The sequence below is a fragment of the Rhinolophus sinicus genome, chromosome 1 (genome assembly GCF_057876585.1).
Source record: "Rhinolophus sinicus isolate RSI-liver-muscle chromosome 1, RSI-T2T, whole genome shotgun sequence".
In the NCBI taxonomy this organism is placed as follows: domain Eukaryota; kingdom Metazoa; phylum Chordata; class Mammalia; order Chiroptera; family Rhinolophidae; genus Rhinolophus; species Rhinolophus sinicus.
Window position 1 is genome coordinate 31,632,465 of NC_142501.1, and position 24,223 is coordinate 31,656,687.

Genomic DNA, 24,223 nt, shown 5'->3' on the forward strand with positions numbered 1-24,223 from the left:
GAGCCTTACCTAATATAAGTGAAAGGGAAAAACTAAAAGAAGTGCATGGTATTATATTCATATATACTGTATGTCTGATGTATGTTATTTATCAGTTATTCAGAAAAGCTTTTGTAATGACAACATGATACCCTAAATATCACCCAAAATATTCACTGTCAAATGCACACACATACATTAGCTCTTTCCATAATGTGCGGAAGCTAAAGTTGTTAGCGAAGCCTTAACTTACATGTTTAAAAGTGAATTTTCCGATTTTAGTTTTAGAATTAGCACAGCAATTGAAAATATAGGAAATTCTATCAGTATTCCTGTGGAGTCTCATAACTCAGCCCTGTCATGGCCCACAGCCTTAGGATACAGGAACCTTTCGGGGTCTATAGGAATTCAGCAAAATGTCATCAGAACAATGAAAGTTGTACACAAATCATGAAGGCATACATTTATGACGATAAATACATGACAATAAGTCATATAAAATGTGTGGTAATATTTTATATTGTATTTAAAGTTCATGAGATTGAAAGAAAAAAAAGTGCCTCTCCTCCATAAATCAGATTTCTACACAGCTGTTGAATAGTAGCAGCTTAAGATTTCAGCACTGAATTTATTCTTTGTCACCCTCCCACATACATTCGTTTCTTCCCAGTTTCCCTTAAAGTCTGTTTTGGATAGGAAATGTTTCTTTTTTTCTCTTTTTAATTCACTCTCAATATCAAAACATGTTGGCAGCCTACTGACTTGACCAAAAACTGTTTGTTATCTATGTTAACATTCTGCTTTCATAAAGCACTGAAGTAACTGACTCCTGCTACACGAAGTAAATGTGGGACTCCAAAAGTTAACTAAATTGTCATTGCAAGAGCTGAGTACAAATTATTCAAGAGTCATGTCTTTAAGTTCCCAAATGTTTATATGCTACAGCTCTGTCCAATATCACAGTGTTGTGTTTTGTTTTGTTTTGAGGGGATGAGGGAGAGGCAAAGTAAAAACTGGAATATCTACTCCCTCTAATTCCCAAGTATGGAAGACAGTGAGAGGATGAGGGAGAAAAAAATAAGACAGAAACTATTGAATGGATTGTCTTTACTCAGAATTGGGAAGATATAAAAACTACCGGAAATCGGAAAAATGAAAACCAGAAACACGACTTGCCTTTATGGATAGTATTTCCCTACATTTTCTATCCTGCATTACTTCCTTTCCAGCCACAAGTCCCATTTCCCCAATGGGACCTCACAAGCCCAAGTCTAGCATCAAATTCTTAATTGAATCATTAAGTAATCATGAGGGTAACATAGCAAACATTGAACTGTTTCAATTCAATTAAATAAGCATTTCTTGGCCACCCACTATGAGTTCCATTATCTGTGCTCAGCTCTAAGGGAAAAGAATGGTCTTGCAGGGAGCGTGTGTGAACCTGACAGTCAGACAACCTGAGAAATACTCCACAAGTGCTATGAAAGCACAGAGGAAGTAGTGCTTCAATCTGCTAAAGGCTTTCTGGAACTTGAGGTATCCAAAACACTCATAATTTGCATTATAAATAGTTTGGCACATGAGAGTACCCAAATCACAACCAATTATTTACTATAGATTGTTTATTGTTTATATTTCCATCCATATTCAAATACCTTTGAAAATTACTTATGAAATTGTCACTCACACACAATCATGTTTCAATATGTGTTATTTACATAAAACAATACAATACAACAATAAAGTGTTTCAGCAGATATTATCTTAACATTAGCTAGCTTTCCTTACTTGTTGGTTGAAATTACCCTAAATACCCCCTTAAATTAACTGAAGCAGACCTTAGCATTACATGTATTTGTGCTTACAAACTAATAATGAATGAAGAACAAGCATGTAGTAGGTCCAGTTGTTCAAATTGCTTAAAAACTAGTTCAAAATTGAGTAAGAACAATGCCATAGTAGAATTATGTAAGATACAAGCAACATTGATAGCACAAATTCACATGCCCAACAAAAACGTCCAAAACAGTCAATTGAATCCTTACGAGACCAATATATCCATCCTCCCACCATTATTTCTCATTTTTATCCCTATTTTTTACTTCTTGCCTGTAGACACTGAAGTAGTCACGCAGTAGATACTTCTATATATTTACAAAATGCTTTAGCAACTTAATCACTAGTAGCAGGAAATTATATTTTCAGAATTCAGTTTTTGGTAAACATTAAATATAAAGGAAAGATATGTTCCTGCAATCTAATAGAGTTTAAAAAATGAATCTGAAATTATCATTTTCTTATTTAAGGAAAAGTAAACAAACCTGAGATATGTTTAATGAAAATTAAATAAAATTGAGGTGTCTGATGTAATTATTTAAAACTCTTCAACTTTAATCTATATGTTAATCAATTATTTTGCCCTGATAAACTTATTTTTTTTTTTAATTCTCAGGAGTAAAAATGGTTTAAAGAAGAGAAAACTGACTAAGTAAGTTTTTTTTTTATTATTGAGCTATAATTGATATTTACCATTGTGTAAATTTTAAGGCATACAATGTGTTGACTTGATACATTTATATATTGCAATATGATTACCACCAAGCATTAGCTAACACCTCCATCACGTCACATAATTATCATTTTATTTTTGTGGTGAGCACATTTAAGAGCTAGTCTCTTAGCAACTTTGAAGTATATAAATACAGTAAGTTTTTCTTACTATTTTATTGTAAAATATTGTATTTAAAAATGTTCTCCATAATGATCTTACCTTTCCAAATCAAAAAGATTGCTTGTATTTAAGTAGAAGGGATGCTTAAGAAAGAGGCAAATGCATATTAAAAGAGTTAAGCTATTATGTGTTGATGTGTTTACACACATGGATGGCAATGAGTACTAAGAAAGTGTATCACAGAAACTCGGAATAACATAAATGATCACCATGTGAAATCTGAGAAAAACTGGCTTGTTCAAAATTATAAAAGTCTTGAAGAAGGAAGTCTGTTATTCGAAACTACAAAAAAATCTAATTTTTAGTTACATCAAAATTGTATAAAAATCTTTGCCAATTTTGTATTTCCAAGTTCTGTGCTTATCGCAAGGAAAGGCTTTTACTATATTAGATGTTATAATAAACCCTTTGAGAAATGCTGTCTCAGGAAATATTTATAGTAAATAGAAAAAGACAATTACTCTTGCTGTCCTGTATTCTCACTTATCTCCTGAACTGTTAAGTCATAAGAATTAAAATTCTAATGGGTGAAAATTAACTGTCAGTTGATTTCAAAAGTGTAATTATCACCACCATGTAGTTAAAACTCTACATATGAAGAGTGAACCATTCTTATAAATAGAGTTCATCCTTGATACTTGCCTAGGATAGAATATTGGTGAATTAATATGAGGCAATTAGGGGTTCCACCTAGATCTATGGCACCTATGCTAATGGGGGGCAAATCAAGTACATAATACAAAAGAAAAGTTGATGCAAAAATATTTCTATTTATCCTTGACAAATAGAAATTTATTATGACAGTTTTTGGTGTATGTGTATGGATAACAGAATAATATTTTTCCAAAATCTATTTCAAATCAGTACACATTCCACTGGCATATATCAAGTGATGTAGAGAGACAAGACCAGACTAAACGGAGAGAGGTATTCTCACCTGGAAAAAGTGATTTGACAGGAACAGAAAAACTTTATTGCCCAAAATTATTGGTTGGGTTATTAAGTGAGGTAGAGAGACTACAGCAAGTAAAGGATCGGTTCTGGGGGCTAAAAGAGGATACGCTATCGGGGCTTGTTCCTCCCAAGACCCAGGCAGAGAGAAAAAAGAAAAGCAGGATGTGGACAAAATTTGGGTGGGGCGCAGTGTGATGGAAACTGGCCACAAGCCAAAACCTCATGTCAAACAGCTTCCTCATTCCCTCCTCTCATTTTCTTTCTAATCCTGCCTCCTTCTCTAAAAGCCATTTTCTGAGGGGCTTACGCCCTTCCCCCCACCAACCTTTCCATTCACCTTCTCTTTCCTCTTTCCCCTCTAAATCTTTGTCCTACTGATCTCTGCTCTCTTGCAGCTTGCTTTTTCTCCTTCTTACCGTTCTCCTTCTCTCCCTGACATTCATATTTTTATTTCCTGGTTCTTCCTCTGTCTCCCTTTTTTCTCTTCTTTCTGCTTTTTCTTTTTTCTAGCCTATAAATATTTTCTCATTTGCTTTCCCTATGGATGCTCCCATTTTCCTGCTATTGAGATGAAAACTAGAATTATTAAATCTGGCTTTAAGGTCAATGCACTGCTCAAAGACAGCACCCAGTGAGTGCAGTTTTCATGGAGTTCATTCCAGGTCAGGAGTCCCACATTTAGCCAATTTTTGGAAGGATGGCAAGTTTGAAGTGAGAAAGCTTTTAACCAGGAATCATCTTCCCTGGGTTTTGGCCATGGTTCTACGGCTCGGTAGCCACGTGATCTTGGACCACTCACCTAACTCTCTTAGCCTTGGCTCTCTTGTCTGGAGCATGACATTATGTTGGCCACGTGGACCCCAGCCATCAATGGAGCAAGATGACATATGCAAATATTTGTGATCGATAGTGTGTTTCTTCTGTCTCAAGGAAGTTTAATATACAGAGGGTGCCAAAAGATGTATATACATCTTAAGAAAGGAAAAAACGGTATTAAAATTGTTATACTCCATATATACCGATAACAAAAGATGAATACAAATCATGTTTGACTTCTGCAATTATAAGAGGTGCTTAAAGACATCAGCATAATTTTAATACAGTTTTTCAAATTGTATACATTTTATTGGCACCCTCTCTATACGGCTCTTTTAAATTACAATATATTAAGGACTGGTAACTTTAACCAAAAAGAAAGAAAGAGAAAGAAAGAAGAAAGAAAAAGAGGAAGGGAGGGAGGCAGGGAGAGAGGGAGGGAGGGAGGGAGGGAGGGAGGGAGGGAGGGAGGGAGGGAGGGAGGGGGAAAAAAATGCTAACCTTTAAGAAGTAAAACTTCTATTCTCTCCAAGAAAATTGCTCATGTTTGAGAAATTAAACAAGATATAACACTAACCAACAGAATTTTTTAAACATGCATTTCTTTGTGTCCAACAAAGCCCGGTTCAACTGGATGACTTTGACACCTACATCAAGGACATGGCCAAAGATTCTGACTATAAATTTTCTCTTCAATTTGAGGTGAGTAAATAAGTAGTTTCTGCCTTCTGGTGGATAGGGCATAGGAATCGGCAGGTTCATATCGGCGTCATTTCCCTGCTCATGGGACAGTGCTTGTGCTGTGGATGCATAACGAGCAGTTTGGTAATTGGGTTCAGGGGTGTCTAATCTGCTGGTACAGAGATAGGATGTCAACCCTTAGTTAGGTCAGGGCCTGGGTGGCACCAAGGAAGGAAAGGAGATGCAGGTACTGGGGTGAACACACATAGTTATAGGAGAAGCCGTTGCTGGAAACCAAGGCGATCCAGTGTGCAGGGGAAAGCGAGCTGAGGATTGAAATCTAAAACAGAATTTTACTTTCAGGGGATTTTTAGTGTGTTTTTCATGCCACTTAGGCTACAGCAAGGGTGGATGAAATGGACGGCTTTATCTTCTGGGTATAGAAGAGTCTGAGGTAGGGCTCTTATAGCTATAGGACTCTCAGCATTCTACTTAATATTTCTTTGTGAGATTTTGTTTTCTTAGAGAAATTTGTGAGAGTTACATATGGTTTGTGTAGAAGAAAATAACTGGCAACGACTGCTTTTTCTGAAGTACACATATTTTTTTGAGTCCAAGACTATGTGTCAGAGTAGATGGTTTTGGGTAAATCTAGGATCTCAGCAGTATGAGGAGTACAACTGGGCCTAGGTTTCCATCACACATATTTCACAGCACACAACAGAGTTTGGGTGGCTTCACGTTCTTCAGGTTTCTATATAGCGGCTCGTGATTCAGGGAAACCAAGGAAAAGGGACAAATAAAGTGCTTTTTTTCTAAATATTTGGGAATTTTTTAAAAAACCTCAAAGGCGCTCTTTCCTCTGAAACACCAGGTTGTATTGGTTGATGCAGAAGTAATGCGGTTATTCCAATTTTTTTAACCTTTTAAACTGCAATTATTTTTGTGCCAACCTCATAGAATGTAACTGCTGTCTCCTCATTACTCATATTCATTTCTTCTTTCTGCCCATCAGCCAAGGAAAGCTTTGGTCTGTAACAAACAGCAGGAATCCCAGTGTGGAAATTCTAACAGGGAATTTAAGGATGAGAAGAAACTTATACATATCAAATACAAAGCCCCTAACAACTACCTGTGTCATGAGAAATTCCACATAGAGCCTTGCTCAGTTACCCGTTGCAGGCAGGTACATAAGGAATTATAGATGCTACACCAAATGCTTTATCTGAAAGAATAGACATTTGATTTGAATTGGAGATCTATGGTGAAGACGGCATTTCAGAAAAGTATATAAATGAAAGGAGAAAAATAAGCCAAAACTCAGAAAAAAAAAATTTAGATAATTCTGATGATGGTGATGAAAATTGTGATGTTGGTGCATATTCAACCTCACTGAAGCCACAGACTCTTAATTGCTACAAGGTTATATGACCTTAGTGGCACAACTAGGTCACTGCCCTGGCTGGGAGGATTAGGTGTACTGCCCAGTGTACGCCATGAAACCCCAGTGTAACTATTTCTGTGCTTCTAAATCGCATCATTATATATTTTTTTTAAATGCAATGAGTTATTTTCTGGTAAAAAAAATAAACAAGATATATGTCATATAATCTAAGGCAGGGATGAGTAGCTAAACCAGGAAGGGGGTAGGGCAGCAGCTGCATCACGAGAATGACTGGACCCAGGGCCACGACCCTTGCAGAAACCTCCTCTTTTTAGTTCTCATTTCTGCTTCTTACTCTGTCTTGGCCTTCTCTTTCTTTCTCTACAAACCAACCTCTGTCTCATAGTGGAAAACATGACCACCACCAATCCCGGAGTGTCACATCCTATAGTTGCTCTCGTTCTTTTTCATAGTTTGAAAAATCACAGGGGAGGGTTCTGATTGGTTGGCCTGGGCCATGATGTCCACTCGAACTCAACTTTCAAAGAGAGAACACTGGGAGAACCGAACAATAAGTGATTAGATCATAGCTGCAGATGCTTCAAAAATGCGAAAAGTAGAGTCATAAATTTTATTTACTAAATGCTCAGTTTATAATATGCTGAGAGCGTTTATACATTCGATGTATAAATGAACACACCTAGGTTTATTTCATAGGATTTATAAAGGAGGTAGGAATGTACTATACTAGGAATCCAAAAACCTGGGTCCTCACTACCATTGTGTTACTAATTAAAATTGGAAAAAAAAAATCACAATTTCTCATCACCTCAGTTTGTTCATCTATACAGATTGAACTAACCCAGTAGTTTGTAACTGGGCCTGTACCAGGCAGTTCCCTAGGCGGGGTTTGGGGATATGTGGGAATGTTTGGGGTTGTCATAATGGCTTGGGAGTAAGCTACTAGTGTATTTAATGGGGACAGTGACAGGGATGTTAAATGTTCTGCAATAAGTGGAACAGTCCCACACAACAAAGAATTGTCCCAAGCCAATAGTATTCCATTGAGAATCAGTGGACTAACTATGGGACAAGGATACATCCAAGCTTTATAACTCATGTGTGTTAGTCAGGATTGCCCAGAGACACAGAATAAGAAATAATAGATACCCTGGTTCCCTGAAAATAAAACCTAGCTGGACCATCAGCTGTAATACGTCTTTTGGAGCAAAAATTAACATAAGATTCAGTATTATATTATATTATATTATATTATATTATATTATATTATATTATTATAAAGACCCAGTCTTACATAAGACCAGGTCTTATATTATAGGAAAATAAGACCTGGTCTTATATTAATTTTTGCTCCAAAAGACTCATTAGAGCTGATGGTCTGGCTACATCTTATTTTCAGGGAAACACGGTAGATAGATAGACAGACAGACAGACAGACAGACAGACAGATAGGTAGATGATAATTTGATTTAGAGAGAGATGGAGAGATTTATTTTAAGGAACTGGGTCACATGACTGCAGGAGATGGCGAGTCTGAAATCTGCAGGGCAGGCTGAGGACCCAGGTAAGACTTGATGTTGCTGCTCAAGTCTGAAGGCAGTCTGGAAGCAGAATTCCTTCAGTCTTTTCTCTGACGGCCTTCAACTGACTGGATGGGGCCCACTGACGTTATGGAGGGTAATCTGCTTTCTCAAAATCTAATGATTTAAAAATGTTAATTGCTTCTAAAAAAATACCTACATGTAACATTAAGACTTGATGTTTGACCAAGCGACTTGGCACTATAGCCTAGCCAAGTTGACACATAAAGTTAACCATCACACCATGATTTGAATAAGTGTTTAATATTTTTATTTTATGGAGCTTTTTCATATATCTTTGTTCTTAGAACAATATTGGTCATATGTGATTTGCGAACCATTGATTTAGTTCAGCCTACCATTGTATGTAATTTATTTGGCGCCAAGTCCTGATAGTACATTCTTGTTGGGTTAAGAAAATACAAATTACTCTCCGGAAGTCTGTTTTATTTAAATCACAAGCTCAGATTGTTTATTTAGGACTAACATTTGCTCCAGCAGTGACCCACTGGTCTGACTCATTTCCTTTTTCATTTGACAGGTTCCCAGATATTGTCAATCCCTAACCCTACCAGCCCCCACATCCTCAGGTTCAGTGTCAGGGTATCCTCATCTATTTACAAAGATGCATTGTACATCTTTGATACCTGATTTCAGGGTGTATGTCAGACCTTTCACATGGCAGCCCTCAAATTTTCCTTAAATTCATAATTAATTGAGGCTTAAGAAAAAAATATCTCTTCCTCTAATGGGAATCCAACAGAGTGTTAGTTAAGATGGCTGAATCAGCCGGTCTAGCTAAATTCAGCAGATGAACAGTTATTTGTTCTGTTTATATTAATGCTTAATACTTATATTCATTTTGATTTTGACATTGAAATATCACACCCATATTGAGAAATTACATCATTAATAAGCATTATGTAAATTAAAACTAATATCTGGATTTACATATATTACCAATACAGCTCTAAGTTATACATGAAGCTATACAAGTTGCTAATTTGCATTCACTGAAAAAATTCCCCTTTTATTTTGCATCCGTTTTTGCATCTACTAGAAAAACTGATTATCCTCACAAAAATATACATCTTTTTTTAAGGAAGTTTGGACACAGGGATTAGATTCAATTCCTCATTTCTTGTCTCCTGTGGGAAAGGTTTTGAAAAGCCAGATTTTAGAGCTTGAAATTTGAGAGCCCATGACATACACTGTTCATTCTGCCATTAATTTCTGTGCTTTGTGTTTGATCAGAAAGCTAGTGAAAGCCCTCACCATCTTTGTTGAGAAATATGTCTGCAAAGATGAAAACAAAACTATACTACTTGCCACATAGTTCACAAGAGGTGACCTCTGATTTCTGGTAATAGCTTCCATTTGCAGCTGTTTTTACTTGTTTTTCAGTCCATTTCACTGGAGACCTACCTGTAGTCCTTGTTGAAATAAGTCGTCTAGAACCCTCTCCACTGGTTCTCACACCAGGGGTCTTATGTTGTTCCCAGACCTGATTTTCTTTCCTCTCATTTCTAATTTCCTAGGTTTAGTCTCTGTTTCTAAGTGCCAGTACTAGTAATTGGTTCATTGATTGGAGTGTTGCCCTTAAATCTCATCCTAGAGCTATTCCTAAACTTTCTTGAGATTGACTTTCTTCTTAGTTATCTTTCTTCACCTGCCCAAGACTGCCATCACTACTGCACCCCATTTTTCTATTACAGTACTTATTAGGCTTGAATGTGTTCCCCCAAAAGTATGTTGACTCCCTAACCACTTGGTACCTCAGAATGTGACCTTATTTGGAAATAAGCTCACTTACAGATGTAATCAGTTAACGATGTGGTCATACTGAAGTAGGGTGGGCTCTTAATTCAATATGGCTGGTGTCCTTATGAAAAGGCAGCCATGTGAAGATAAAGAGACAAACAGGGAGACTGCCATATGATGACAAAGGGAGAGATTGGAGAGACACACCTGCAAGTGTAGGAATACCAAAAATTGCCAACAAACCAGATAGGAAGAAGCTTGAAATAAGCAAGGAAGGATTCCCACATAGGTTAGAGGATGTATCTCCCTGCTGACACATTAATTTTGAACTTCTAGCCTCAAGAAATGTGAGACAATACATTTCTGTTGTTTTAAGCCACCCAGTTTATGCTACTTGGTTATGGCAGAATGGTAAACTAATGAAGAACCTCACTAAACACCTGCTTATAAATCCTTTCTTCTCCCTTAGTGTTTACCTGAAACATAACCGGACATTGCCCAATTCCATTGGACTTTTATTTGCCATAGATGGAAACTCTTCTGTCAATGGCCCTGATCACATTGTTTCTACTCACTTGTTCTATAATCTAGTAATTTAGCTCCTCTGACTCTGATGTCCAACGTATGTCAAAGCAAACATTGAGCACTTGTCACTTCCTGACATTGAAGCTAGAATACAGCTTGTGCTCTTCTCAGAAGGTGATGGCACATGCTATGGACTGACGCTGTGCCCCCAAATGCATATGTTGAAGCCCCAGCTCCCAGCGTGATGGTATTTGGAGGTGGGGCCTTTGGGAGGCAGTTCAGTTTAGATAAGTTCATGAGAATGGGGCCCTCATGCTGGGATTAGTGCCCTTATACGAAGAACCACCAATGAGCATGCTCTCTCCTCCCCGGCCCCTCCACCAGCAGCACAGAAAGAAGAGGTCACATGAGTACACAGCAAGATGGTGGCCATCTACAAGCCAAGAGAAGCCTTAGAATGAAATCTTGCCAGCAACTTGTTCTTGGACTTCTCAACCTGCACAACTATGAGATATAAATTTCTGTTGTTTGAGCCACTCAGTGTATGGGACTTTGTTATGGCAGCCCTAGCAGATTACTACAGCATATGTTTGTGCTTTGCTTTTCAAGATCTTCATGCTTCAAACATAGCCACACGACATAGACTGCCAGTGGACCTTGGTGTTATTTTCCTAGGGCTGCCATAACAAATTACCACAGTCTTGGCGACTTTAAACAAGAGGTTTATTCTCTCACAATTTTAGAGGCCAGAAGTCCAAAATTAAAGTGTTAGCTGGGCCATGCTCCCTCCAAAGTCTCTAGGAAAGACTCCTGCTTTGCCTCTTCCAATTCTGGTGCTCCAGGCATTCTTTGGCCTGCAGCTGCATATCTCAGATCTACTTGTATGCCTCTATCTTAAATGACCCCTTCCTCTTCTATCTTTTATAAAAACACTCATTATTAGATTTAGGACCTACATGGATAACACAAAATGATCTCATCTCGTAATCCTTAACTTAATTACATCTGAATAAAATCCTTTTTCCAAATAAGGCCACATTCACAGGTTCTGGGTATTAGGATGTGGACATATCTTTTGGGGGACCACCATTCTTATGGATGACTACATGGCCTAGAAAAATAACACGATGATAAATTATATTAGAAACGAAACTGGCAAAAGAAAATTAAAAAACGATTTATGTTGGTTTCAGGCCATTCCCTCATATTTTGACATTCTGAAGATTTAAGCCTCTGGAGATTCCATATGGTTGGAAAGAAAATAACTGCAAAGCTACTGAACTGGAAACTCTGTATTCGACTTTCCAGTTAGTGACAGACTGAATTACAAAAGATTGCAAGGCATTTTGTATATACATGCAGTTCCTGCTTTGCTGCAATTCTGCTTTGGCAATTTGCATTTACAGTGTTCAGCCAATTAAATCCCTCTTATCAATTTAGGGCTTTTACAGCAGGGATGCAACACACAATTAAAGTTCTATCAGCTAGTCAGTTTCCATATGTACTCCAGCTCTCAGCCTCAATCTGTTTCCACCATTTCTTTTTTTCTTATCTGAGGCCTTTTCCTGTGGCTTATCAGTCTGTCCTCCAAGCTGGGGACTTAGGGAGAGAGTTTTTGGTCTGTTAGTACAAATGGCAAAGGAAGGAGAAAATATGGAGCCAGGCAAAGCAAAGCAAACAAGGAATCATAACAGAAACATTTCACAACTGCTATCAAATGTTGCGTTTAATCACTCTATTTGATACTCACTACACACCAGTGAAGTATGGAGACATTACCAGCCCTATCTTACAAATAATTAAACTGATGTTAATGAGACTGGAACTGCTTTTCCAAGACCATACAATTTATAGGTGGCACACCAAAATAAGTCAGATGTTGTCACACACTATCTATAAAGGCACTCTCTAAAAGAGGTAGATTTCCAAAATATTTTAAGCAATGGAAGCATCATTTAAATATGCTTATAGCTGCCAAAAGGGACTAACATAAAAATAACACTAATTTGGTTCAAGTTGTTAAAACTAAGTTTCATTTCTTACAAGAACCATATAGTCAGTAGTTGAAAACCCTTTAAAATGGAAAAAAAAAACAGTAATAAAGTAACAGCGGCACGTTTCTGTTTAAAGGCATTTGGCAAGCAAAGGTTTTGCCTAACGTGGAAAAACTTCTAATTTTGTGAATTGAGGATCAAAGTTCGCATAGTTTAGCCTTACAATTGGCTTCAATTTAGGCCAAAGAGCTTGAGATTTTGTGAGCTTGCAAAGCCAAGTGATGCAGAAGCAAAGGAAGAGTGCAATCTGAACAATTAATTGATGTCAGTTCATTCATGTTGACTGCAGGCTTGCACCCTCATGCCATCAAGCACACGCACTGAGCTACCAAGGAGCTTCTATGTGGAAGCAGCAGAAGTCCCAGGAACGAGATCTCTAAAGCATATGTTTTGCAAAGAGCCCTTGAATCAAGACACACAGGGCATGAAAGAGAGATCACTGTTCAATCTCTCATAACACAGTCAAATGTCTCCAACTCCCTTCAAAAGTCTTTCAGACTCTCAAAAAGTCTTCCCCCTGAGAAATATTCCTTCAGCTAATGATTCGGTGAAGTCATAATGGGGAGGAATTATGAAGAGTAAAACTTGTTTGCAATATTAATATCCTATATAAGTAAAATTTACAAGTGGTTTCTCTACTGCCTCACTTAATAGTCTTATAGAAAAGTGCATTCTATAGGTAACCCCACTGATAAGTGGTTATAATGCTGTTTACTAATATTTCCCTCAAATGTGTCCAGGAATTTAACTAAAACTGTTGCATTTGTCGTGCACTGTACAATCCCAGGGAATTGTACCATTCACCTAGACTTCAGTGTGAAAAATGCCCCCAGGGAAATCCATGTGGCCTGCTTCAACCTCTTGTTTCCTGTCATACACATGAGAGAGCAACTTAGAAACCCTCTTTTCCAGTAACGTAACCTTGGTGAAGTATGATGATTGTCTGTTTATATAAAAATTTTCCTATCGGTGCATCTTCTGATGATAATAGGATTTTAAGTGTTCTGATACACGCAGGCAGGCAGACATCTGGATATTCTTATTTTCACTGAAGGGTTTGCCTACCCACTATTGATTCATGCTTATTTTTGAGGTTTCTTTGCCATATATTTAGTGACTGTCAATCCTATGTCTTGTTACATGGAAAATACTCCTGCTTTGCTCCTCACTCTCTCTTCTACTACCTTCTCTAAGGCTCATTGCCTGAAAGAGAAAGACCTACATTTCCTCATAGAATAGGAAATATTTATGCACACTGCATAAATTTCAGTTATCCTATACCTCCAAAAATCTGAAACGGATTTCGGTTTTCCAATTTTACACACCCTGAATGTTATTACACAAATAGTGTTATACACCTTCTGCAAATGATCACTAAGCTATCCAAGGTATTAATGTATTATATCGGTCAGCTATGACTGCAATAATTCTATATAAGAAACAACCTCAAAATCTCAGTGACCTACGACATTTATTTTTCTCACTTGTGGGTCTGTGGGGTAGCAGGGACAGTTCTGCTTCAGGCCATGGGTCAGGTCATGGCTGTCTCTGTGTCTCCTCATTTAGGGACTCGCAGCTTCTCTGCTCATGTTCTTTTCATGGCAGATGGCAGAAGCACAAGAGGGCAAACTAAACCAAACAAGCATATTTAAAGCTTCTGATGGGACACGAGTTCCACCCAAGTTCATTGGCCAAAGCAAGTAGACAAGACTGGGAAGAAGCACACTCTAATGCAAAAGGGAGCACTGCAACATCATATGACAAGGGGGTAGGGGGTTATAATTCTATTACAGTTAGAACAATCCAATGTGAACGATAATCCAGTCCACACCGTGTACAGAAATCTCAAATCTATTCTCTGTCATTTACAGGAGTTGAAATTGATTGGACTGGATATTCCTCACTTTGCTGCAGACCTACCACTGAACCGATGTAAAAATCGTTACACAAACATCCTACCATGTAAGATGGTCAATAGTGCCAATCCGACTCATGTTTTTCAAAGGTTGAAGGACTGTTATTGCAAATTATTCAATTTCACCAATCTCTGGCCAGACCCGTTGTGGTCTGGACTCTGCAATTGCATTGATTATATTTGTTCTTTGATGGCATTAGATTTTATCTTATGTAGGAAGATATAATTATTATGCTTTTAAATGAATTTTACATGAACAGGAAACACTGACCATTTGGCCCATTGGACATCAAAAAGTCTTAACTAAATTAGGGATAAGATAATTTGTGTCCTCATACAATATTTTCAGTTAATTCATTGACATCGGAAGGAGGCAAATGGAAAAGAGGTGTAATGCATTAAAATGCCTCTACTTTCTAACTTCTGGAAAGTTCTGTTGTTGCTTAGCATTCTGTAATAAAAGCAATATTTAAAGAAAATAATATAGATTACTAACAGGACAATTAAAATACATTTCAATTTAGATTTAACTTTCTTCTCTGCCACACTCTACGGGGAGCTGAGAAAGAAAGGAAAAGTAGAAAGACAGCAGCTGAAAAAGCTCTAGGATGAGAACGTTTTCCTCAATAAGGTTTCTTGAGAAAATATTAATGATGATTAGTATTATCACTATAACACCTTACATTTGTGCACATTTCAGAATTGAATTTTCTTACTTGAAGTTTATTTACAAAAACACCCATGTAACTCCATCTTCTCTTCTGGGTTTTCCAGAGGTAGTGCATTCTCTAGATGTCCCTACATGAAATGGAAATCATATATTTAGGCTCCATTCCATAGCCTTCCATACAATCTACCAGAATTTTAGTTTCTGTAAATATTTTGCACAATCTCCCTCAAAACCTGGAGATAATACTTCCAAGGACAGGAGAGCTAGTGGGAGAAAATAGTGATTGGGAGATATTTATATATTTGTTTAAGCAAGAAAGTAAGATTGACGTATGGCTAAAATAAACTTTATCTACTCTATCACTGACAATTTTACTTGATATTCAGAAGAGAGGATCAAGACAATTCTTTCTTCCACTCTGACTTTTAATAATTTTTTTCTTATTCTTTACAGATGACTTTAGTCGAGTAAGATTAATCTCCATGAATGAAGAGGAAGGAGCAGACTACATCAATGCCAACTACATCCCTGTTAGTAAAAAAAATAGTAATAAAAAAAAAAAATTGGAAAACACGGACATTCAAATTCCAGCCCAGGCAGAGGAAGACAATTTGGACTATAGGAATGTGTCAAAGAGTTAAAAAGAGAGCCATCCGCCTACCAAACAACCAGTTTTCATTATTCTATTTTAGAATAAAGAAGGGGGGTAGGGAAAGAGAGCCCAGAGATTAGTCTTCATACTTCTTGTAAAGGACTAGTGAAAGTGAAAGTAGACAGTTATACTAAAGATCCTCTTTCTTGGATTTAAAGATTTAAATATTGTCAGCAACCAATCTCAAAGGGTTTTATCTGAGCACCTGTGTTTTTAAAATACCGATAAAGATAGTGGTTGTTATCATAAAAACAAACAAACAAACAAACCAAAAAAATGGTGTGGGTGTGATTTTATAGGCTTCCCCAGACCATGCTTAAAATCACACAGACCTATATGGTTAGTTACTCTGATGGCCTTTTCCACCATCAGAGAAAAGGAGAATACATTACATAGGTTTGTGATCCTTTGCCAGGTTTATCATCAGTAAATTTTTAGTTTTTTCTTATTTGTGTGGAACACCATTTGGTGTTGACAGTGGCTCCTTAAGTGAGAACTTTGTCACCTATCTTTCAGGGCTACAACTCACCCCAGGAATATATTGCCACACAGGGGCCACTGCCTGAAACCAGAAATGACTTTTGGAAGATGGTCCTACAACAGAAATCTCAGATTATTGTCATGCTCACCCAGTGCAATGAGAAAAGGAGGGTAAGTACGTAATGGGGCGGTCCCCATTTAGCAAAAACCATATCAGACACTACCATGGATCAGGTGTGCACTGTACATCACAAACTATTCTCCTTCCTTCATTTTTCATCGTCACAATAATCATATACAGTTCTTCAGACGCAAGGACTTTTGTTTGCCCTAAGTGAGCACAGACTTCACGTCTTCCCCAGCCTGTTTGTTTGAACATGTTGTCTTCCTTTCACCTCAGGTGAAATGTGACCATTACTGGCCGTTCACAGAAGACCCCATAGCATACGGAGACATCACTGTGGAAATGATCTCAGAGAAAGAGCAGGATGACTGGGCCTGTCGACATTTCCGGATCAACTATGTAAGTCATGAAGCACAAGTTGAGGTGCTGTTCTCACGCTGAGGGAACCCCCAGGTGCCAGGAGACCAACCCATCATCACACAAGATCATGAACACTTTGGGCTTTGAAACACTTCTACCTTCAAGAGAAAAATCCCACTTTGAATGTGCTTGTGTCCCGTGTCATCGAGAACGGTGTGGATGAAATGGCTGGTCGTGCAGGCCTGAGGAAATGCAAAAAATGACTACACTGTTCCATCTCAGATTAGTCCAGGGCATTAGAAGACACAGTGAATCATTTCTCATCAGGCCTGACTGAGGAGGAACACGTTCTCGTTACTTACACTAACCTTTCAATGACAACGATGTGAAAGGCTTGAGACATAAGAATGAAAAGCTGAACAGTGTTTTCTGGCAAGGTGTTTATACCGTAGTTACAAGCAACACCTGGTCCCACAGTGCCCCCTTTTGGTCATAAACAGACGGAATCTAAATTTAAGTTCCTCCATAAAGGTTAAATTGCGAAAAGAAGATTGTGGTGTGCTAATGAATAAGTTTTTCTATTTATTTCCTTTTCTGTTTATATCTTTTTTTTATTCCCTCCATATTGATATGTGGAAACCTTTAGAATACAACCAGGTAAAATTACATAAATGAAGAAATGAGGGTAAGAGAAATTTTGGAATGACTAAATAAGATGTAACGAGAAGTTTTCTCATTTAACAAAAAGCAGAAAAATGACCATAACACACAATTTTTCATTTTCTACTACTTGAAACTTGGCAGGAACTGAGTAAGAGATGGAGACAAAAAACACCACTAACTCGTTTGTTCCCTTGATGTGTATATGTCTTTCTTTTTTTTTTTTTTTTTTTGTGTGTATATGTCTTTCTATCCAGCTGACAGGGATCACCCTGCTACGAAGACTTCTGCCTTGCAGCTACAGAAAGACTAATGACAATTTAAGTGTTTCCTGTTTTTGAACCATCTTGTGTAGTTTAGCTGGATACCTTTTCAGATCAACTGCGCTCGAATGTGTACATACATATATCGTACAATGTTCAAGTCTTTGTGCGAAGCTGGCCATCAGCCTTTGAAAAGAGTGATCATTTTCATGAACTTTTCTGGGCAACCAAAATGACTCCAGTATCAGTCACTGGTTAGCTGTGGCCTGCCCTCAGCAGGAGAACACAACCTCTTAGGCAAGGCTGCTCCCCTTGGTGGAAGGCAACTAAGAGGAGAAGGGGATAGCTACTTGCTGCTGGTAGCAGCTGGGAAAAGGGTGCAGCAGCCTGGCAAAGGGGACCCTAGGGAGCACCAATAGTACCTGCCACAGTATTTACTTCATTGGCCAAAGCTGGTGCAATTGCTAAATAGTGGGTGGAGCCAGGAAGCAAACCCTAATCTGCTTAAGCTCTTATCTCTACAGAGGCATGGCTTCACCTATTTATTTTACTATTTGAAGCTTTAGACAGTTAGTTGTTTTTTTTCTTTCAGGTTCTGCTTTGTGCCAGACACAGTGCTCAGAGCTGGAAACGGAAGTATACAGACCAGGAATAAAATGTGTCTTTACCTTCTTACGCCATTAATGAGCTGCTGTGGAAGGCCTGGACCATCCTAACAGTGAACTGAGAGATTAATGCTTGTTTTGGCTTTTTCTCCTAAAGGCTGATGAGATGCAAGATGTGATGCATTTTAACTACACTGCATGGCCTGATCACGGCGTGCCTACAGCAAATGCTGCAGAAAGTATTCTACAGTTTGTACATGTGGTCCGACAGCAAGCTACTAAGAGCAAAGGCCCCATGGTCGTGCACTGCAGGTAACCTAACCAAATGCGTTGTCTGTTCAGCACCATGAGCTTTGTTTCATAAAGGAAACAGCCCACCATTTCATAAACCCCTGATCAGATTCAATTAACAATTAAATGAATTATGACTTTTAAAAATGTATAATTAACTGATGTCTTCTAGATACATGATTTACTTATAAGATGGCTATTAATATCCAACATCCTATGAGATAGATATTATTATTTCCATTTTCAAATTAAAAAAACTGAGGAGAGAGGTTAAGGGATTAACACAAATTCTTGCGACTCAGATGTGGAGGAGTTGGGATTCAAATCCAGGCACACTAGTCTCCATGGCCATGCCTTTAAGCACTATGTGATATTACCCTATCCTATCAACGACTCTGAGTGGCTTGAAACATCACCAAATATAAGGGCAAATTAAAGATAGGCGATCCAAGATGGAGGAGTAGATAAACACTGTGCCTGCCTCCTTTCGTGAACACATTAAAATTACAACTAAATTATAGAACAATCAACCTGGAGAACCGTCTGAAGTCTAGCCAAACAGAATTCCTATAACTAAAAGTATAAAGTAGAAGCCACATCGAGATTGGTAAGAGGGGCAGAGACACGGAACACGCCCCAACCTTCCCTGCAGCAGTTGAGAATCAGAAGAGAGATCTTAGCCATGGAGTTTCCCTCCAGAGGAGCGAGGGACCCAAACCCCCAACGCCAGGTTCTCCAGCCTAGAGTACTGGTTGTGGGAGAGGAGCCCCCACAACATCTCACTGCGAAAAACAGTGAGGATTCCGACCGTGGGGAGTGACAGAAAGCTGTGAGAACTCAGATGTCCTCTAACATAGCCCGTACACAGATTCACTTGCTCGCAGGCACTCACCTTGGGCTCCAGCGGAGGGGCGGTGACTCAGGGGGCCTCAGAGACATACAGCGGGCAGACTGAGGTGTGTGGCTTCAGGAGGAGGATTTGAGGTCCGTCAGCATTTTCATGGTGTGGGGTCCGCCTCCTATGCAGCCAGCAGGCAGGCGCCATCTTTCCTATGTTGAGCCCGCCCCTACAGGCCGAATCTGAATCTGATTGGTCTGGTGAGCTCAGCTGCTTTTCCCTGCTGACTTAGTTGGGACCCCATCCCAACAAACTCCCACACTGCCTGAGGCACTTTCAGTTCATGCAGCCAGCCACTCCTGCATTGCAGTCTTTACTGAAAAACTATCAGAGTCCACAGGCCTCAGGGGGGGCAGCAACTCACCTCGGTGTGCTGTCTGACTTTTGCTGAGTCATTCCAAGCTCAGTACCAGCACCAAAACAGAGTCTGTATTAACCTGGTAACCACAACTCTTCCCATTTCTAGTGACTCCCTGACACCCTGCCTTGCCCACTTGAGTACCTCATGAGACTCTATCAGTGGCTGACCCTTAAGGGAGCCAGCAGGTGGCAGCAGACCACCAGGTGTCCTGGCTTTTTGCAGAGTTACTTCAGCCCTAGTATTGGTGGCAGCCATTCTTGGCTCACAGTGTGGCCTCTCCCTTGTGCCTCCAGGGATAGCACAGGCAGCAAACAATTGCAGATCATTTTGTAGCTTTCAGCAGGTAGCCTCAGGCTAGTCACAGGCAGTGGCTGACCTGGGTCTGCACCGGAGAACTCCCAAGAGGCCCCAGAATCAACATACTTGGAGATTTGCTTCAGACCACGACAGAGGACTGCCCAGTTAGCCCCACAAGTGGCACACACAAAGAGTGGTCTAAACAGGTACCAGAGTCCATTGGGGCAAATATCACTCAGTGGGATAAGCCTCCTGCACAGCAGCCCATAAGCTGTGTACATGACCAAACCCCACAGCCAGTCAGCCTGAGGGTCAGTCCCACCAACTTATGTGCCAATAGCAATCAAGGCTCAACTATAACAGGAGAGCACATGCAACCACACAAGAAACACTCCTGGAATACCCGGAGCAGGTGACCAGGAAGAATGTGCCACCGAGCCCAACAGAACACCTACTACATAAGGTACCCGGCCAAGACTGGGAAACAGCATATCTACCTAATACATAGAAACAAACACACAGAGGCAGCCAAAATGAAGAAACAAAGAAATGCATCCCAAATGAAAGAACAGGAGAAAAATACAGAAAAAGAACTAAACGAAGTGGAGACAAGCAACCTACCAGAAACAGAGTCCAAAACAATGGTTATAAGGATGCTCAAGGAACTTAGTGAGAATTTCAACAAAGAGATAGCAAGCATTAAAAAAACACACAGAACCAGTCATAAGTGAAGAATACAATAACTGAAAAGAAGAATGCACTAGCAGGAATCACCAGCAACCTAGATGAAGCAGAGGATCGAATCAGTGATTTGGAAGGCAAGGGAGCAGAAAAGACCCAATTGGAACAGCAAAGAGAAAAAAGAATGAGAAGAGTTTAAGAGACCTCTGGGACAACATCAAGTGTAACATATTCAATCAGGGGTAAAAGAAAAGAAAAAGCAAGAGATTGAGAACCTATTTGAAGAAATAATGACTGAAAACTCTCCTGACATGTCAAAGGAAATAGACATACAAGTCCAGAAAGCATAGAGAGTCCCATACAGGATGAACCCAAACAGGCCCACATCTAGACACATTATAATTAAAATGGCAAAGGTTAAAGACAAAGAGAATCCTAAAAGCAGCAAGAGAAATGCAACTAATAACTTAAAAGGGAGCTCCCGTAACATTGTCAACAGAAAATTTGCAGGCCAGAAGGGATTGGCACAAAATATTCAATGTGATGAAAAGCAAGGACCTGCAACCAAGATTACTTGACCCAGCAAAGCTATCATTTAGAATTGAAGGATAGATAAAGTGCTTCCCAGACAAGGAAAAGCTGAGTTGACCACCACCAAACCGGTATTACAAGAAATGTTAGAGGTTCTTCTTTAAGATGGAAAAAAAAATCAAAATTATAAATAATAAAATGGCAATAGCTACCTATCTATCAACAATTACTTTCAATGTAAATGGATTAAATGCTCTAATCAAAAGACTTAGGAGGGCTGAATGGATAACAAAACAAGACCCTTACATATGCTGCCTGCAAGAGACTCACTTCAGATTGAAAGACACACATAAACAGAAAGTAAAGGGATGGAAAAAGATATTTCATGAAAATGGAAATCAAAAACAAAAACAAAATAACTTGGGGTAGCAATACTTACACCAGACAAAATAAACTTTAAAACAAAGTCTATAAGAAGAGACAGTGAAGGACCCAGTAATCCCACTTCAGTGTATTTACCCGAAGAAAACTCAAAACACTAATTAGAGGGGACATGTGTATCCATATGTTCATTGCAGCATTGTTTACAATGGCCAAGGTGTGGGGGCAGCCTGAATGTCCACTGATGGAAGAGACAGGGAGAGAAGTATGTGTCTCCCAGGAAAGAAAAATGCTTTATAAGCTGTCAACTTTCTGATCAGGGAGGGTATCGTTGCTGTCAGTCCACCTTAGGCCTTCACAGGTTAAAAATTTGCTTCACCAGATGAAATTATCTAGTATCACACAGTTCCTTCCAAGAGCAGAAAATAAAGCTGCTCAACCACGTGGTCAAACTAATGGTTCCTTTCACAGTAGGCAGCAGGTACTGTTCTGGATGTGACTCTACAGGTGTTCACCCAGGGGCAGGACATTGTATCCAAGAAGATAAGTTCTAGGAGGAAAGAGTTGTCCAGTAGGAAAAGCAAATTAGGGTTTTGAACTACAGGCCTTTACTATTGGATTTCTCTCACAGCAAATTCTGCATATAAATTAGTTTTTACTTCCTTTTTCCTCACATTTCATCATACAAGTAATTCAGAGTTTGGAACCACTTGGCATTTCAATCTATGAGTGATCGGAAGAAAAGCAAAGTTGACTTTAACATGTAAAACTGTGGTGGGCTATTGGTCAGTGCAAATCACTCCACTGCCCTCTATTCTCTGAACACTGGGATTTGGAGTCTGAGTCCAAATATTAAAATTCGATTTTGAAGTAACTACCTAAAAGATCACTGGGAGATTGAAGCAGGCCCAGAATTCAATAGAAGGATAGGTGTGCTGTAAGGAAAGTCTGAGATGGTAAATTTGACCTAGGGTTGAAGGCACACAAATTGCTATGGCCTCAGAGCTAAAGCTAGGGTGTGGGCTTCTCAACACGACTTCTGAGCTGGGTGTGAGGACATACCTCTGAGACTACTCAGAAGACTAGAATTGTGTGTGTCTCAGCTCCCTGACGGCAGCTGCCTGCATATGGAATCATTACTTTCTTCAGGAAGCAGAAAACCCCAGACAGAGCAGGGGAGGCTTTGGCCAAGGCCATGCAGACCCACAACCTCTTTAAGGGAAGTGGCAGTGATAGTCAGAAATATGCCATTAGAAGATACACCTACCACAATTGCATACGTAAAAAATCAGCTAAGTGGAAAATATTGCCAGGACTTTAGTCTTTGTTTTTCTCAATGGTACTACCTGAGTGGGTGTTTTTAAATCACCAATCTGTTTTCCACAGTGCAGAAGCACTGTCTGAGTAATGTGCTGTCTGAACACTCTTGCAGCGCTGGTGTCGGCCGGACAGGAACATTCATCGCTCTGGACAGGCTCTTGCAGCACATTCGGGATCATGAGTTTGTGGACATCTTAGGGCTGGTGTCAGAAATGCGGTCATACCGGATGTCCATGGTACAGACAGAGGTAGGAATGTCATCAGCATGTATCTTTAAATTTGTCCTTGACTAGAAAAACGTCCCATTATTCCATCTACTGTTTCAAAACAATCGGCTTAAAACTTGTGTGCATCTGCTATCCCCAGCTTCTTCTTGTGCACGTTCAAACTGCTTCAAGGTGTAAAAGAAATAGATATTAGCTTCTAGACATCTATTCACTGTATACTACTTGCACTGTTACTAGCCTCATATGCCCTTTAGTAGCACATAGATATATCTATAAGAATAAAACCTCTTTGAACAGAGAGAGAGTTTGGTGCAGGTAACAGCCAATCTGGGTAGATGCCACCAAGTGGAGACTGTGGAGTTAATGTTAAATGCTATATTTGATTCAAAATTTGTCATTAGTTTGTCCACCGTGTGATACTCTGCCCCAATTCACTTTAGATGATGATCACGGGTTGGATTTATGCTTTCTGTTCTCTTTATGATTTAAGACTTTCCAGCCCCCAACCTACCAGCGCTGACAGTTCTCTCGATCTAAATCTATGTACTTAACATTATAACAACATGGGAGCATCCCCAGAAATATCCAGCCGTGTTATGTGCTCCTTCTTCCTCCTCTTCTCCCAAGTCCTCTCCTTCCTTCTTGAAATCTCAGAATGTACTCAGGCTGGAGTGTCAGCCTGCACTGGTGGCAGCCTGGGCCAGAGCCAGCAGACAACATCACACCGCCTCAGGGCAACAGTGTGTGTGTACCTGTGAGGGTCCCAAAACCTAAGCACAATAGCTTGTTCATAATCCTAGTCACCCAGCCATACTCGCGGTTTCTTAGCTTCGGGCATACGATAATCCCCCTTTTTTTTCCAAGGAGTATGTGTGGGAGGAACAGAGTAAAACACAGCTTGACCTGACCTGTTACTAAAGTTCTAAGAGATTAAAAGCTACCTTGGTCTTCCTCATGCTTTTTCTATGAAGCACCACTAGATGTCAGTATAACTCAAAAAGGCTGCAGGAATGGCTTCTGT

General features: G+C 39.3%; 1 protein-coding gene across 3 annotated transcripts in view; it reads left to right on the forward strand.

Moving 5' to 3' along the window:
• Positions 1–24,223, forward strand: part of PTPRO (protein tyrosine phosphatase receptor type O) — a 200,197-nt gene that overhangs the window by 169,744 nt on the left and 6,230 nt on the right. For all 3 annotated transcript variants that reach the window (XM_019744758.3, XM_019744759.3, XM_074325980.2), the window contains 8 exons: positions 2,432–2,467; positions 5,101–5,182; positions 14,358–14,448; positions 15,525–15,601; positions 16,240–16,374; positions 16,604–16,726; positions 18,373–18,527; positions 23,088–23,223. In XM_019744758.3, the coding sequence (XP_019600317.3) occupies positions 2,432–2,467; positions 5,101–5,182; positions 14,358–14,448; positions 15,525–15,601; positions 16,240–16,374; positions 16,604–16,726; positions 18,373–18,527; positions 23,088–23,223 (835 nt within the window). The remainder of the gene's footprint in view (positions 1–2,431; positions 2,468–5,100; positions 5,183–14,357; positions 14,449–15,524; positions 15,602–16,239; positions 16,375–16,603; positions 16,727–18,372; positions 18,528–23,087; positions 23,224–24,223) is intronic.